At 38.4% G+C, this 17,457-nt stretch overlaps 1 protein-coding gene across 1 annotated transcript in view; it reads right to left on the bottom strand.

The window, feature by feature from the left end:
* Positions 1-3,733: 3,733 nt before the first annotated feature.
* LOC109138438 (muscle M-line assembly protein unc-89) overlaps positions 3,734-17,457 on the bottom strand; it is a 21,356-nt gene continuing 7,632 nt past the window's right edge. Inside the window, 10 exon segments of the mRNA XM_027287248.1 lie at positions 3,734-4,365; positions 4,617-4,823; positions 4,941-5,131; positions 5,769-5,951; positions 8,896-9,071; positions 9,074-9,115; positions 9,118-9,148; positions 9,460-9,726; positions 9,815-9,840; positions 11,707-11,786. Of these exon segments, the coding sequence (XP_027143049.1) occupies positions 4,335-4,365; positions 4,617-4,823; positions 4,941-5,131; positions 5,769-5,951; positions 8,896-9,071; positions 9,074-9,115; positions 9,118-9,148; positions 9,460-9,726; positions 9,815-9,840; positions 11,707-11,786 (1,234 nt within the window). The 3' untranslated portion in view covers positions 3,734-4,334.

Genomic DNA, 17,457 nt, shown 5'->3' with positions numbered 1-17,457 from the left:
GGTAAGTTGACCTGCCAAGAATTGTTTTTCCTGCATGCACTGAAGCCGTTGACGTGAAGTAGAGTTGCACTACTAATTAAGAGACCCTCAGCAGGAGTCATCTGCCTAATATTCTGTAGCCCTGACCCGTCAATGCACAGACTCCTCTAGACCTCTGAGAACGTGAGCATCAGATCCTTTAAGTCCCTGTAAGTTGCACGATGGGGCCTCCATGGATCGGATCAGTACACCACTGATAATACTGACATCCACATCCCAATTGTAACATTTGTTCTGTTTTCCATTGCTTTATGTTAAATAAATAAATAAGTTAACCTCCTAAAAACAACAAAATAAAAGCAACTCTGGTTTTGTCATGGCCCAAAGAGCCAGGTTGTGACAGTATTTTTGTGCAACAGCCACATTCAGTAATTACCTCTTTGTATCACATTTTTGCTTCTGCACAGGAATGAGTTCACAGGAAACAGCAGCATGTAATCCATCATATCTGCTCTCTCTTTACTGTTTGAGAAGGTTAATTAGCTTTGATATTTGATGTTTTACAAAGCAGAATCATTTTTTAATATAAGACATAAGCAATCAACTCACATTATCTATTGTTAAGTCAATGTTATTCTTTTTTCCCCTCAGGGAAACTCGATGTCTCATCACATGTGCTGTAATAGAGACGGAACATTGGATGAACTGACCAGCAAGAATATCGTCATCTAATCTAAAAGACTATTACAAATTGTGAATGTTAACTCTGGTTAACTCGTGGTTGTTTGAGGAGGTTTGTTTTGTATTTAACTACTGGGACTGGGCAGGGTTTAGATTAGTTTATACTACTGATTACACGAGAGAATATTTTTGTTAGACTAGTTCAGGGGTGCTGTTTTTGATGGGTTTTGTTATTAAGATTTAGATAGTGAGGTTTTTTTCCTTTCTCGTTTTGGTTTTCTAGTTAGCGGATATCAGCTCTGTTTAGAGTTCTCCTTTTGTTATATTTGTTTGTTCTTATAAACAGCACTTGTGCGCCCTTTGTTCCCTTTTGCCTCACCTCCTTTTGTTAAAACAATTTGAACTGTTTATTTAATAAAACAACTTTGTTTATTAACCACAACACCTTGGTTTTATGTTACTGCCTCATATCTGGTCGTAACAGGTTGTTTTTGATTGGAGTCTATAGTTGTCTATTAAAAAAGGAACAATGAAACATTTTCTGTATTCAATCATAAAATTAAGATGCTATGTCAATTGAGATTAAAGGAAACACGCTCAAGTAAAATGTGAGCTCTTTGATGACAGTACTACAGCCAGTATGTTTCCATTTGGGATGTGACAACTGAGTCAAAGAGGGAGTGAATGGATAAGGTGTGTTTCTGTGTTCCTGAACCTAGTTATAAAACTCCATTTAATAAATGGACTTCTAACTGTATCCAGGCTGTAATTAAGCTTCAACACTCTTGGACGTCTTGATGCATTTTTACATGATCTTTTCCTTGACACTGCCTGTAGACACATGCACCATGTACATACAGTTTTTCCAATAAGACATAATTTACAGTGTAAGAGTTTTAATTGGGAGTTTATTAGTGTTGATAATCAATAATATATTACCTACACCTTTTATTCAATAAGTAATGTAATGGATGAAATGATGCACTACTTGAGCTTCTTTTTTGCTTCTCCTGTACGGGCCTAGAGTTAAGGCAGAGGAAACTTAAGTCAGGACATCCAAGGAATCAAAGAAAAAGACACAAAACATGAATCTAGAGTAGACCAGTAAAATAAAAAGGCAATATTTGGAGAATGTTAATACTTAATATGAGGTGGTGTGATGGATGGAAGAAACAGTAGATATTAGTAGATATGAGGTCAACATATAGATAGTAGTCATTAATCTACAATGTTGGACATAATACAAACTAAGCAAAAACACTGAATGAGAAGGCGTGTCCAAACATATACAGTACAGGAGATATAATAGAAACGTGTGAGATTTAATTTATGTTGTTTAAGAGAACTTAATCTCTGCGTTGTGCTTGGTGCAAAGCAAATCCAACCACCAGCACCTCTAAACCTCAGTAAATAACATGTTATACATTAGTAGAAAGTTGTGGACTATTCCTTGGCCAGACACAGAGACGGAGTCTCCACCGGGTTGCTGACCACCTGGAAATCACTGCACCTGGCCAAAAAGTAGTTACATAATTCAGATAGAGTCATGCTAGTCATTTCCCCCTGTTTCAGGTCTTTATGCTAAGCTAAACAAATACTGGCTAATGTTTCATATTTATTGTTCAGTGACAATCTCTACATTTGACTACACAGTCAAACTACTCCCTTAGTTAATAGTGCCCCCTTTTGGACAAACTATGTAATGGTAACTCTTTCTAGTTTATGTTAAACATGTTTTTTTTATTGGCTATATATATATATCTGTGATAGTAACTCACCATTTTTCCAATGGTAAAACATGTTAGTTCTACCATTAATCATTCATCTGAAATCTCTAAACAAAGTAAAACATTGTGATTTGAAAAACAAGAGGCAGAGGAATATCAATACATGATGAAAGAATTGTGAAAAATAAATAAACAAAATATGAGTAACACAGCTGCTCAACATGTTTCTCTTTTTGTTTTTACAGACATAGAGAGAACTGAAGAACATTAAACATCTCGTTTTCACGGTAAGTTGGAATTGTTTTTCCCTGTGTACATTGAAAGTTGTCGACATGTAAAGCGGTGTGCAAAGAGCAGAGCTACAAGACCTTCAGCAGGAGCCTTCATAATGGAGATATGTTTTACACCACCTCAGAAAATATTTCACTGTCATGAAAAACTAATTGTAATAACTAACTGATAAACTAGAAAGAGTTACCATTACATAGTTTGTCCAAAAGAGGGCACTATTAACTAAGGGAGTAGTTTGAAGGTTCTGTAATAATCGAGTCAATGTTATTCACTTTCTTTTCAGGGAAACTGTCTCATTACGTGTGCTCTAATAGAGAGGGAAGATTGGATACCATATTGGATGAACTGCCGAGCAAGAATATCATCTTCAAATCTGAAAGACTAAAGGCATCGATGTTTTGTACTTTGTCATACTTTAGATGTTTTCCTCTTTGCCACTCTCCATAAATGACATAATAACACCTCTGACACAATGTGTATAGCTAAGACTGATAAAAAGCCTCAAGATGCCTAAGTGCTAAAATGTTAAAGTCAGCTATAAATGTGTATGTTCTCTGTGTACATGCAGCAGCTGTGTGACCATGCTTTGTTGTGTTTAGGTGTGCAAAGAGAGACAACTTGTGAAGCAACAGTGTAATAGCACCCATGACCAACTCTGTGAGTGTGCCCCAGGTTTCCACTTGGTGGTTGAGTTCTGCATTACACACAGTGCCTGTCGAGTCAATGTTAATCTCTTTCTTCTGAGGGAAACTCCATGTCTCATTACGTGTGCTCTTATTATTATTAAGACACTAAAAAATGCTGGGTTATTTTCATAACCCATCTGCTGGGTAGCTGTGGATCACATTTTAGTGTCTTAATAATCTAAAATACAAAGCCTCGAGGCTTTGTATTTTAGATTATTAAGGCTGTTATCAATAATCAGAAATATACATCATAACGTTGAGGTGATTGTGTTTTTCAGCAGGTTTCCACACGATTTCCTCTTGTAAATCATTATGGACAATATTTGTCTACGTAACCGATTTCACTAATAAGGACCACGCCAGTACGGATTTAAGTTTAGACAGCTTTATTGCATGTAACGAATAGGAAGCATGGAGGTGATGTGCTGTGGGGGGAGGAGGAGGGTTGGAGGGGATGAAGCAGGATCATTGGTGTGTGTGATAACTGAGTCAAAGAGGGAGTGAAAGGATAAGGTGTGTTCATACAGTTTTTCAATAAGACATCATTTACAGTGTAAAAGTTGTAATTAAAGGAGTTTAGTAGTGTTGATAACACTGGGGAACACAATTTTTGTTGAGTTAGGTCTGACAGCTGTTTTTAACAAATTTTTGGGTGGGGATCCAAAACTAATCTCAGTTTTTCTTTATCACGTCAAGTTTTTTAACTATAGGATCCTCGTTTTCTTAAAAAAATATGAAAAATACTGCACTTAACAGATATGTGCTTGTTTTCACTAAACAAAAGTAACAGATATTGATAGTACTGACCTACTGGGAGCTGCACACACCTCTCATCGCACTGTCTCAATTGTGACTGCGCAAACAAGTTGCACTCAATTTTTTTTTCAAATTGTTCCTCAGTGTAATCAATAATGTATTACCTACACCATTCATTCAGTCAGTTATGCGATGGATGAAATGATGCACCACTTCAGCTTCTTTTCTGCTTCTTCTGTACGGGCCTAGAATTAAGGCAGAGGAAACTTAAGTCAGTCAGGACATCCAAGGCATCAAAGAAAAAGACACAAAACAAGAATCTAGACCAGTAAAAATAAAAAAGGCAATATTTGGAGAATGTTAATACTTAATATGAGGTGGTGTGATAGATGGAAGAGACAGTGGATATTAGAGTAGATGTCACACAGTAGATATGAGGTCAACATATAGATAGTAGTCATTAAGGCAGTACAACTGAACTTATTCCAACACATACCCTGAATCATTAGTCGGCTGACTGCTGTTGCTTTGGACACATGGTTCACGGGTTCGTTTCTTTGTCGATGCTTGGGCGGTGCTGTTGATTCGCCTCTTGGCAGCAGCTGCTCTTGCTTTGTCTCTTTTCAAAATGTAATTAATAGCAAACTCCATGTTGGAGTTTGGGATGCAGGTTGACTTCTTGGTCCGGAGGTACTTGACTTGCCTGTGAACAAAGGGTAGAGTGGTGAAACTATGTTAAATAATTATGTCTCATCTTTTCATCTAATCTATCACTTTTCATTTAATTTGAAAATGACTGCCCTAATGTATTCTATCATACCTAATTTTTTGCAAATCCTTCGATTCGTACAGATCCTTCAGGGTCGACCATTGATAAGGACGAACGCCAACAAGGACCTTTCCATTTTGGCCTGAGCTAAGGGCAGCCTCTCTGGATTCCATGTAAGCACGATTAAATCTGACTTCTTCCAAAACCTTAGGGTTATCACTGGCGAATTCAGTCAAGGCATCCTTCAAATGAAAAGAAATGTGTGTTATCAAAACATTTTCTCCATGATTCTTGATGATTTTATTCAATTAAACACGTCATTCGTCCCTCAAGAAGTGAAACCAAGCTGAGTACAAGTGCAGGACAAACACCAGCAAAAAAGGAAAATAGAGAAGCTGAAGGAAGAAAAGTCTGAAATTTGCAAACTCCCAAATGTTTCTATGAATGCAACATTAGCTGCAACTGACTGACGCACTAGAAAACTTGAAAAATGATTGATGAGTTTTATAGCATCTTACACTAAATGACTGAGATGACAGGAGCATGCTGCAACTCAAGCAAAACCTTCAGAATTTTATACCAAAATTGGAAATTTGTCTGTGACAGTAAAATTGTTTCAGAAGTTGTCTGTAGTCGGTTTAAGGCCAGCATAAGTTGCAGTCTGTCATTTTTGGCCTGAAAGCCTTATGGTTGAAGGCACACTGGGGTACCACATGAATAGTTTTTACTGCAGGGAAAGTGAAGACATGAGGATGGACAATGGGTGGACATATCAGCTCTGACCAGAAGGCTTTGCAGGTTGAAAAAGGTGTTAACAAAGATGCTGGGAGCTTGCAAATATCAGTGTGCGGACACACAAGCCCTTTTTCTTTGCAGTACCTTGTTGGCCTTATATTGGTCCATTTTGCTCCCCGTTGCCCCTTCCAGCTCCTTCTGGTGGCTCGCCACGAGGTAGACAATGTAGTTCACGTCATTCTCCAACAGCCATTCGAAGGTTTGACCTTTGTACTTACCAAACTTGATCCTGTTCAAGTTCTCCTTGGTAGATGAGGGATTCCTGTTCTGTAGAGAAAGATATCAGGATAGTTAGGAAAGACATTTAGCCCTAATAACTATTTTATTCCTGCATTATTGTGCCTGTTTGATTATTAGGTATCTAAGTTAATCTTTCCCCTATATTCATTATAGCCGCTGCTAGATTACGAGCGCCGTTGCCATTTCACAAGATCGTTAATGTGATGGATTAATATCAATGCGCTACTAATGATTTTTACTTGCACTGCTTGCAAGGAAAGAAGCAGAGAGGAGCGAGGAAAGGAGCAGAGAACTAAAGCAATAGAAAGTGTGCATTAACTTCAGGTGATAGTTTATGGGATGCCGTTTGTAAAGCGGCTCGTGCTGAAAATAAAATATTATGATAAATAAATAAAATATTATGATAAATAAATAAAATATTATGAAACATTTTGTCACATTTAGCTTCAAACAATGTTTTAAAAAACACTTTTTTGCACATTTAAAACAATATTTGTGAACTTAGAGATATTTCAATATTTAAATCCAAATGTTAAATGTTACACCTAAATGTAAAATCTAAATGCTAAATCTAAATGTTAAATCTAAATCTAAATGTTAAATCTGAATCTAAATGTTAAATCTAAATCTAAATGTTTACGACGGAGTATTAGGGCCACATTTAAATTTAAAAAAAAAAGGAATTAATTACGAGATTAAAGTCGTTATTAAATATGGCGAGAATTAATTACGAGAATAAAGTCGAAAATATTCTATCCTGTTGTTTTAGAGGAGGACAGTTGTTAAAATGAAGGCCGTGGAGCATTTCGTGGAATTGTACTTTAGCATATGTAGGAGTCAGATTGGTCATTTTCTGTGTTCATGAGTGTTGTACACATTTGTGCTATAGGTGGCAGTATCTATTTAGACCATTGTTTGAATCTATAAAGGTGGGTTAATCAGCGCAGGGGCGCACGCTGGGGAATCCATACGGTTTTTGACCGTGCCATGGCGTGTAACGCCGCAGCTCAGAATTGTGTGTTATTGTGAAAGTGAGTACTTTTGAGTCAGCTGTGTGTAGCCTAATAAACCTGCAACATATAATCAGTAATGCTTGGACATTGGCTGTGTTATGCATTTACACCTGCATGCACCTACACCTACACTGGCACGCGTACAAGCCCTTTAAACCACCAGCATGCGCGGATAGTGACAAAGGGCCACTATAGCATAGGTTTCACAAACAAGGAGATACTTCATCTTTTGGCACAATGGCATCACATAGTTACGACGGAGTATTAGGGCCATATTTAATAACGACTTTAATCTCGTAATTAATTCTCGCCATATTTAATAATGACTTTAATTTCGTAATTAATTCTCACCATATTTAATAACGACTTTAATCTCGTAATTAATTCTCGCCACCATATTTAATACAGACTTAAATCTCGTAATTAATTCTCGCCATATTTAATAACGACTTTAATCTCGTAATTAATTCTCGCCATATTTAATAACGACTTTAATCTCGTAATTAATTCCAATTTTGTTTTATTTAAATGTGGCCCTAATACTTCCTCTTAAATGTTAAATATAAATGTTGAATCTAAATGTTTCGGGTGAAACTAAATATTTAGCTAATATGCAAATTCAAATGCCAGTAACTGGAAGTACCAAAATAAAAGCTAGAGGAGGTCAGAGCGTGGTTATAGTCGCAAATAACGAATAAAACCCATCTTATCCGGGGAAATGGACTCTTGGACATGGACTGTTGTGGTAATAACTACCTAGAATAACAAACACGTTTGGACAAACTTTATTTGAAGAGTACTTTGAGTTTTTAGTGTCATTTTTATGAAGGGTGCGGGACTTATGACCTATAGCCACTATAGCCAGCTACAGCTGGAACATCAAATTGGCATCAAAGGAACCGCTCTAAGCTGATTTAAATCGTATTTTTTAGATCGATCTCAGTTTGTTCACGTCAATAATGAATCCTCCATGCATACCAAAGTTTGTCATGGAGTCCCACAAGGTTCTGTACTAGGACCACTTCTATTTAGTTTATATATGCTTCCTTTAGGGAACATTATTAGGAATCACTCTATCAATTTTCATTGTTATGCTGACGACACCCAATTATATTTATCGATCAAGCCTGATGCAACCAATCAGTTAACTAAACTCCAAGCATGCCTTAAGGATATAAAAAGTTGGATGACCTACAATTTTTTTATGTTAAATTCAGACAAAACTGAAGTTCTTGTAATTGGACCCAAACACCTCAGAAACTCTCTTTCTAGAGACTTAGTTACTTTAGATGGGATCACCCTGGCCTCCAGCTCCACTGTAAAGAATCTTGGAGTTGTTTTTGATCAGGATTTGTCCTTTAACGTCCACATAAAACAAATTTCGAGGACTGCATTCTTCCACTTACGTAACATCGCTAAAATCAGACGCATTGTCTCTCAGGCGGATGCAGAAAAACTAGTCCACGCATTTGTTACTTCAAGGCTGGACTATTGTAACTCTTTGTTATCAGGCTGCTCCAATAAGTCTCTTAGGACTTTGCAGTTAATTCAGAATGCTGCTGCACGTGTTCTGACAGGAACCAAGATCAGAGATCACATCTCTCCCATTTTGGCTTCCTTGCATTGGCTACCTATTAAATCTAGAATAGAATTTAAAATTCTTCTCCTTACTTACAAATCTCTTCATGGTCAGGCACCATCATATCTAAAAGAGCTCATAGTACCTTACTACCCCTCTAGAACACTGCGCTCTCAGGACGCTGGGTTCCTTGTGGTTCCTATAGTCTCCAAAAGTAGATTGGGGATAGATATATATATCCAATCCATACCGGAAGTCCAAAGCAGAAGTAGTTTCAAAATAAAACAAAATAAACAAAATAAAAGCTTAAAAACATGCACGTTTACACCGCAGTTGTGTTTCTTCTTCGTGTGATGTATTGCTGATTCGGCATCCATACCCAGTTCTTGAGGTCGTCAATGAGATAGCACTCGTTTTTCTCAAGGCTTTCATAGAAGATATCTTTGCAGGGTTTTCCAGCTTTAAGGCAACCAGAGAAGATCTCCCGCATCATCTTCTGAGTGGTAGGCAGCTTCCTGATTTCATCATACATCTCTTGTTGGATGACTTTTTTACGAGAAGGTCATCCAAAATGGGTGCAACATTGCTCACTCTGTTGGCAGCTCAATCTGGTGTTTATCCACAAAGTGCACCTCTGAGGAAAGAGAGACAAAAATGATGAATGACTTTATATATTTGAAGATGACTTGAAAGGCAACTTAATGCACAGGTTTAATATAAGATGCTATATGGTGTGGTGTGTGTGTGTGTGTTGTGTGTTGTTGTGTGTGTGTGTAAGCTATAACATTGATTCTCAAACAGTGATACGTGAGCTCTCCTTGTGATACGCAGAGGAATAGCCAAAATATATTAAGAAACAAATACATTGATAAATAAAAAAGCATATAATCCTACAAAAATACCACAAAATGTCATTTTTCAAACAGCCATTTGAAGGTTTTACCTTGTGCCTGCCAAACTTGATCACGTTCAAGCTCTTCTTGGTAGTTGAGGGCTTCTTCTTTGTAGTTGAGGGTTTCTTCTTGGTAGTTGAGGGCTTTTCTTCTTTTAGTTGAGGGCTTCTTCTTTGGTAGTTGAGGGCTTCTTCTTGGTAGTTGAGGGCTTCTTCTTTGTAGTTGAGGGCTTCTTTCTTTGTAGTTGAGGGCTCTTCTTTGTAGTTGAGGGCTTCGTCTGGCTGGTGAGGGCTTCGTCTTCTCTTGCGGCCCTCTTTCTAAAGAGAAACGAGTAACAAAAATAAAAACCTCTCTGCCATATATTGAAGTGAATATTTGAATTTAATGTTGTTAAGTTGAACTTACGTCTAAAAGAGCTTTGGTTTCCTGTTCTGTAAAGAAAGATAACGGATAGTCAGGAAAGACAAACAGCCTTAAAAATATGAACGGACCTGCTTTTCTAGACTTTAACTAATAAAAACAACTTTGAAAAAACTACTGCCCTGGCTGCCTGTCAGTAGTTTATACAATCCCTGTATCTATTTTTTATTTCTGCATTATTGTGCCTATTTGATAATTAGGTATCTAAGTTAATCTTTCCCTATATCATTATAGCCGCTGCTAGATTACGAGCGCCGAAACGAGAAGAGGTTTAATTAACTACTTTAAAGGACTGTGGTACATATCCTGATAATAAAGACAGATTACTCATATCCAAAAAGTAGGGCTAACTAGAGGTAAAACATCCTTGAGCAGCCTGGTTGGGATGGGGTCGGCTTAGCTGCAGAAATATTAAAGTTATTTGATGAAGGTCGATGGGAGAAAAACAGTCTAAATACATATCAGGTTTTACAGCTGTTTCAAACTTGCTGTATCAGAATGCAGATCAATGTCGTTGAGGGCAAGAGGTGATGGATTTTGTCTCTAATAGTTATAATCTTATCATTAAAGAAGCTTATGAAGTCATTGCACTTAGACCTAAAGGAATAGATGGTTCAGTAGAGCTGTGATTCTCTGTTAGCCGGGCTACAATGCTGAAGAGAAACCTGGGGTTGTTCTTATTCTCCTCTATTAATGAAGAGTAGTAGGCTCCTCTGGCATTACGGAGAGCCTTCCTGTATGTTTTAAGTCATCTTGCCAGAATAAGCGAGATTCTTCCAGTTTAGTGGCACGCCATCTGTGTTAAGATTTACACATCTCTGCTTTAAGTTACGAGTCTGCTGGCTATACCATGGTGCTAACCGCTTTGTTTAATTGTCTTTTTTTTCAGAGGTACAATAGAGTCTAGAGTTATGAGCCTGTAGACTACAGTAAGATACTGCGGTAACTCTAAGCGTATGTGTAGATAGCGTACCAGTAACAAGACTGTCAAATAGAAAGACTATTAGATGATGCCATATGAAAGAACAAGATCAAGAGTGTGGTTCAGACAATGAGTCGGTTTGTTTACTCTCTGACAGAGGCCGATTGAATCTAATAAAGACATAAACGCAGTGCTAAGACTGGATCATTGTGGTTGTCCACATGAATATTAAAATCACCTACAATAATTAATTTATCTGTTTTAAGAATCAAGCCGATGCAAATTCAGATAAGGTGTAAGGACCTGGAGCCAACACACTGTAACAAATAAAAATTAGCTGTAATGTTTTCCAGTTGATGAGTGAGGCTAAGAACAAGACTTGATTATGAATTATAATTAGGTTTAGGATTTACTAATAGACTTGAGTCAAATAATGTTATGGCTCCAACTCCACCACCACGAGTATTACAATGGCTGGGAGGAGTGGATTCATTTAAGATATATTCATCCTCCTGCAGCCAGGTTTCAGTGAGACAAAACAAATCAACATCATAATCAGATATTAATTAATTGACTAAAACAGCTAACGCCTGGTGTCGCAAATATGCAACAAACCGCTTGACTCAATCAACCAGCCGAGATAGGGTCTGCATTCCCCCAATGCCGGTTAGTGCATATTTGTTATGGACCTAGGAACCTTTTGACAAGCATTTGCGCGTAAGCGCGAAACCTCACGTTAGACCTCCCCCAGAGGACAGTGAAGACAGCTGTCTCAGTGGTAGTGCAGGCAGCGATGAGGAATATGTTCCCAAGCCAGGTGATGAAGAGAGTAGCAGTGATGAGAAATGTGTGCCAAAGCCAGGTGAAAATGCAGATTTCCTATGAATGGCTAGTGAATTTCACCAGTTTATCCATAGATATCCATAGATTTCACATTGCTAAAAGTTCATTTGACCCCTGCAGGTGATGGTGAGAGCAGTAGCGAGAGCGACAGGAGCAGCAGTGATGAGGAGGTTACTAGCACCAGTGCCCAAGCTGCAAGAAAGAAACAAAAGAGACGAAACAAAGAAAAAGTGACGTGGAAGATGATGAAACGACTCAGAGCTCTGCAAAAAACGTGCCAGTGTGGCAAGGTTGCCCTCCCAGACAGGGACTCAATCAGACTGCCTATTGATTATTCAGACAGTTTTTGACACCTGAACTTTTGGCTCTTATTGACAATCAGAGCAATCAATAAACACTAGAAAAGCACACAAGAAAATACAACCATGCCCTGAAATTAGATCAGGAGGATTAGAACTGTTTTGTACATGAGTGTTATCCGCTTACCTCGCTCTAGGATCACTGGTCTAACGCATGTCGTGTATGTATATAATTGTATAATAATAAATAAACATTGTTTTTTCACTGTTATTTTACTGTGTTTTCTTATCTTATATGACCATTATGCCTGTTGTTGCAAATTTGCAACATACCAAAATTTCTAATTATTTTTTGTGGCAAAAGTGAAATTAATAATCTCAACATTATTTACTATCTACTTAAAGGCAAAACACACATAAAACATTTTTTTTATATACAGCTAATAAATTCAGGCGTTAAGGGTTAAAAAGGACAAAGACCTGATATTCAGGAGTCCAACAACAGGTCGTCGTGCAAGACGCAGCTCTGCTTCCTGGCCTCGACTCGTCCCTCGTCATCACATCACATTTCTTTCCCATTATCATTAGATGATTATCATTATATCAGTCGGACCACAGTTATGCACACTTGCAGTCATCAGCCTTTACTCACTCAGTGTCTTCGCCTCTTGGTTGCAGTTCATCTGTCTCAGTATAGCCACCTGAAGAGCGTTCGGTTCGGTGAAAGTGAATCCATGAGCTCCGCTATCTCCCGAATACTTTTATCCTGCACAGCTCTGCGTCTGATCCGCGGACTTTTCGTGCGATTTCGCAGCTGGTCACAAAACTTAGGAAAGTCTTACGCGCCTAAAGGACATTTGAATGATGTCTGTAAGTCCACCCACGAACAGCAACTGTCCAGGCAAACTTCAGGAGTAGAGATGGGAAGTTCAGCTCTTTTCAAAGATTCGTCTCTTTTTGGCTCGGCTCCCTTCGAAGAGCCGACTCCCAAATGGCTATTCATTTAGTATTTAGCCTCTATATTAGCCATTTAGCGATTGTGAATGATTTGTGTGTTATTAAGCAGTTTTTCATTAAGTGTGCAAGATTGTTATATGGATATTTTAATTTTTTTACAATTCTTGCACTCACTTGCAGTCTCCAAAATCATTGAATGCACCTCATTTCTTACTCCTCTACCACTACACCCACAGGCCCTGTCCTTCTTTCACATAATGGTATGATCCTAGCTGTCCTGCTTGCAATTGGTTCCAGGGTGTGTTCATCAGAATAACCTGCCTGCATGGATTCTGAGCGGGAGCAGCTTAAGATTTGGCTCCTCCGGACGGGAGTCGGTTCTTGTCGTTCACTTTGAAGAATCGGCTCTTAGAGCCGGCTCGTTCGCGAACGACACATCACTGTTCAGAGGAGTTCCAGAAACCTCTAGAAGGAAAAGGGCGGTGAACATCTGGCACTGCAGGCGTGTCCAGATTTTGACGTAATTACGAGATCAGGTGTCTGTTTTTTTTTTTATCTAGTGAATGCAATGCGCTTCCGTATTTCAGAGTCTTGAGTGTTAATCTACAACGTTGGAAATAATACAAATAAAGCAAAAACACTGGATGAGGCGTGTCCAAACATATACAGTACAGGGGATATAATAGAAACGTGTGAGAGATTTATCTATGTTGTTTAAGAGAACTTAATCTCTGAGTTGTGCTTTGTGCAAAGCAAATCCACTTGGTGGTTGAGTTGTGTGTAATGCAGAACTCAACCACTAAGTGGAAACCTGGGGCCACATCACAGAGTTGGTCATGGGTGCTATACACTGTTGCTTGTACTTGGCTACATGAGGACCCTTCAAGTTACTAGACCGGGGTGCTTATAGCGGTTATAGGGGTAGATTAGGGGGTCGTCCGTCTTCTTGTCGCGCTTTGTTTTGTTCGGCGAGTCAATTGTTTTTTCTGGTTAGTAGTAAATTTTGTTGTTGGGGTTTGCAGTTGATGATTTCATGGTCAGTCATCTCTGGAGTAAACAGAAACGTGCAGAAAAACAGACCTCTTGATCTTGGCCAATTGTTTATAATGTGCAGGTGCCTTACAGTGCCAGGAAGGCGAAATGAAAGCAGCGCTGTGTGCGGAGTTGGTCGATTTAGAGAGACGTTTTTGTTTTTTTTTCCACCTCGGTGCCTCGTTCACTGTCTCGTCTCCCCCGTGTGTCGTGGGTTTTGTTTTGTTTTCCCTGTGCCTCACTGTCTGCTCCCCGACACTCTCCCCATGCCATGCCTGTTCTCACACATCTTGACCAATCACGTTTCGGCTTTCAATTAAAAGAGTGGAGGAAAAAAAAACTTGCTGCACGTAATTGGTCAAGATGTATAGCAGCATCCACTACAGGGTGACACACACACACACACCACAGCAGTCGCGGAGGACAAACACGACAGGAGAGAGACAATGACATTATTTATTACATTATTGGATTATTTTGGATGATAAATTAATTAAATAGTTAGTACGGTTTATTTATATAGCACATTTTTACCAGTGGCGTATCCAGGACGTTTTACCGGGGTGGCCAGGATGGGACATAAGCATGTGGGGTGGCCATGGCATAGTGGAGTTTAATGCATGTACGCACCGACACAATTTAAATCCCAGTCCTTTCTGCATGTCACAACCCTCTGTCTCCCTGATTTCCTGTCTCATAGTGTGTAATAAGTGTTCTATTCTGGTGTAAAAAAAAGTAATTTTTTAAATTAAATTTCCCATTATCACAGTCCTCAAGTATCTGGTTATTTATTAAAATGTGTTGAGGATAGGGTACACATTTCAAGAGCCATTTCCTTGTAGTGGATTAAAGTCCTCATCTCGTCACAAGTTAGATTAGATTAGAAAAATCTCAACTGCTCTATAACTCACCTATAGATAACATTATCAGCCATCAGCTCATCATCTGTGTCACCTGTATTGTTACCTGTTTGCTTTACTAATTGAAACGACATCTTGTGGCTATATTAAACACAGAAATCCAGGCAACAGAACAAACCAAAACCTTTTGGATTGTTCTTCTGCCAGATGTGTTTTAATTAATCAACAAGATGGCATTTAAATTAGTAAAGTAAACATGATGGTGACTGAATAATAGGATCTATAGGATGCCTTGTGATCTTTGAAAATGTGCAAAAAGTGGTTTTCAGCCCAGACAGTATTCATGTCCCGAGAAAGATATATACTGAAACATGGGCTTTGATTCAGCATACATGTATTTATTTAAATCAATGCTTAAAAAACAATATATATTAAAACAATGCTTTTTCATAAAGTAACTTATGAATAAATCAAGACGCAAAAGACATAAAGTCCTTTGAAACGGATTTCACCGGTTTATGCAGGAGTTGAAGCTTGTCATCATTGATTGACAGCATTCCTCTTGTTCTCGTGTTGACGTGTTTTGGTGTGGCTGTGGAAACACCTGAACCTCTCGGCTCCCCATTCAACTACTGGCTCCATTGTTTACACACAGAGAAGAGAGGAATGTGGAGTGAAGCGCAGGGAGCAGAAAAGCTCTAACGCCGCGCGTTACCGGCTGCAGACTGTACAACCTGCACCACCTGATCATGTTGTAGTCTCCTTTTCATGTGTTCATGTTTGTTTTGTTTTGGGTTTTTTTTCGCTTAGTTCTACCTGTACTTGTTTGCAAATCTGCGCATTCTACTGTTAGTACTTTTTGTAAATATGTACACTCGTGTTCGCTGCTGTTAACAAGTGAATTTCCCCGTTGTGGGATCAATAAAGTATTAATCTTATCATATCTTATCAGATCAGGGGTGGCCAATGACATTTCAGAGTGGCCCCGGCCTGCTTATCATCACATCACATTGCTTTCCCATTATCATTATGCATTATTAAGTCGGACCATAGTTATGCACACCTGCATCATCAGCCTTACTCACCCAGTGTCTTCGCCTCTTGGTTGCATTTCATCTGCCTCAGTGTCTCAATAGCCACCTGAAGAGCTTTCGGTTCGGTGAAAGTTGAAACCATGAGCTCCGCAATCTCCCAAATACTTTTACCCTCCACAGCTCTGCGTCTGATCCGCGGACTTTCCGTGCGATCTCGCAGAAGGTGGCAAAACTTACGAAAGTCCGTCCTCTTTACTCTTATTATAGGGCCTTTAAGGAAATAAATGCTGGTGTTATGTACCTGTAGATGTGACACAAAATATTTTTCTTCTTCGTTCGTTATCTGACTTAAGATGTGAAAGAAACGCAGAAGTCTTTGATCTTAGATGTTTCACGCCTGATTAACTAGATTGTGTGAAAGAAAAAAGAAAAAACATATTTTGACAATAAAAAAATAAAACAGTGCATCTGTATTAAACTCTTATTGTTATTTTTCATTTGAATTTCTGCATTTTCAGTCCCGTCATCAAAACACAAATGTGGCTACGAAATCTCAAATCTAAAAATATTTTACTTTTTTTTTGTTTACTACAGGTTGAGTGTGCCTGAAGGAATATACTATTCACCGCGCTTATTATTATTATTATTATTATATTATTATTATTATATTATTATAGATTGAAGGACAATAGTGTTCTTCACTAGCCCTCTGGGCACCCACACCAATAATAATAAATAATGGTAATATATTATTAATTATTATTATTATTATTATTATTATTTATTATATTATTAGCCCTTTTTGGCACGCTACTCCTCGCGCCGTTTTTGTCGCATATAACAAAAAAGGTACAAAGCGACCGGCCGGGAACGACTGCTATATCCCAAGCGTTTGCCAACGGTTTGGCCGATAAATCGACAAAAACCACGCCGAAAATAATAATGGTGTGTATTGGAGAAGGTTCGAGAGCTAGAGTGGAGAGGGAGAGAAAAATAAATTGGTAACTGCGTTTGAGGCCGCAAATGTCCCTTTACAGACATTACCACTCGAAACGTAGGAAAATTCGTGGGTGATAACACTGCTGAAGCTGTGATTTTTATCTACCCATGTGTGTTATTTCAGTATCTTGAGTGTTAATCTACAACGTTGGAAATAATACAAATAAAGCAAAAACACTGGATGAGAAGTTGTGGCCTAACATATACAGTACAGGGGATATAATAGAACGTGTACACTTTTTGGTGTAGTAAACTCTATTAGAGTAACTGTCATCATTTCACCTGTATTTTTAAGATTCAGTGAGTGTTACGTAAAATTAAACATGTATTACGTAATACATGAACTATGGGGGAAGAGTAGTTTTACTTGTAAATGTCTAATAGTTGTATATGTACCTAAACCTAGAAATACTACATAAACTTACAGGAGGGCTCACATCACAGCAACTTCGTGATGTGCGGACCGATACTTCTCCATACAAATGTGTCCGTTTTAGTATCCATGCTCATAATAAATTGTCTAAATTTTCACGACTCTGCACTAATTGGGTTAACATCTTTTTTCGTCACAGTAGACGTTATTTCACTAGTTTAGGACCTATTTCCGTCTGTCGGCTTCGTAACTGAGATGACTAAAGTTGTTAAGTCCATAAATGTGCACGTCCTATGCACGCGAGCACTG

The sequence above is a fragment of the Larimichthys crocea genome, chromosome XIII (assembly GCF_000972845.2).
Source record: "Larimichthys crocea isolate SSNF chromosome XIII, L_crocea_2.0, whole genome shotgun sequence".
NCBI lineage: Eukaryota > Metazoa > Chordata > Actinopteri > Sciaenidae > Larimichthys > Larimichthys crocea.
The sequence above is the reverse complement of the archived record's forward strand: the minus strand, read 5'-3'. Positions and strand labels throughout refer to the sequence as shown.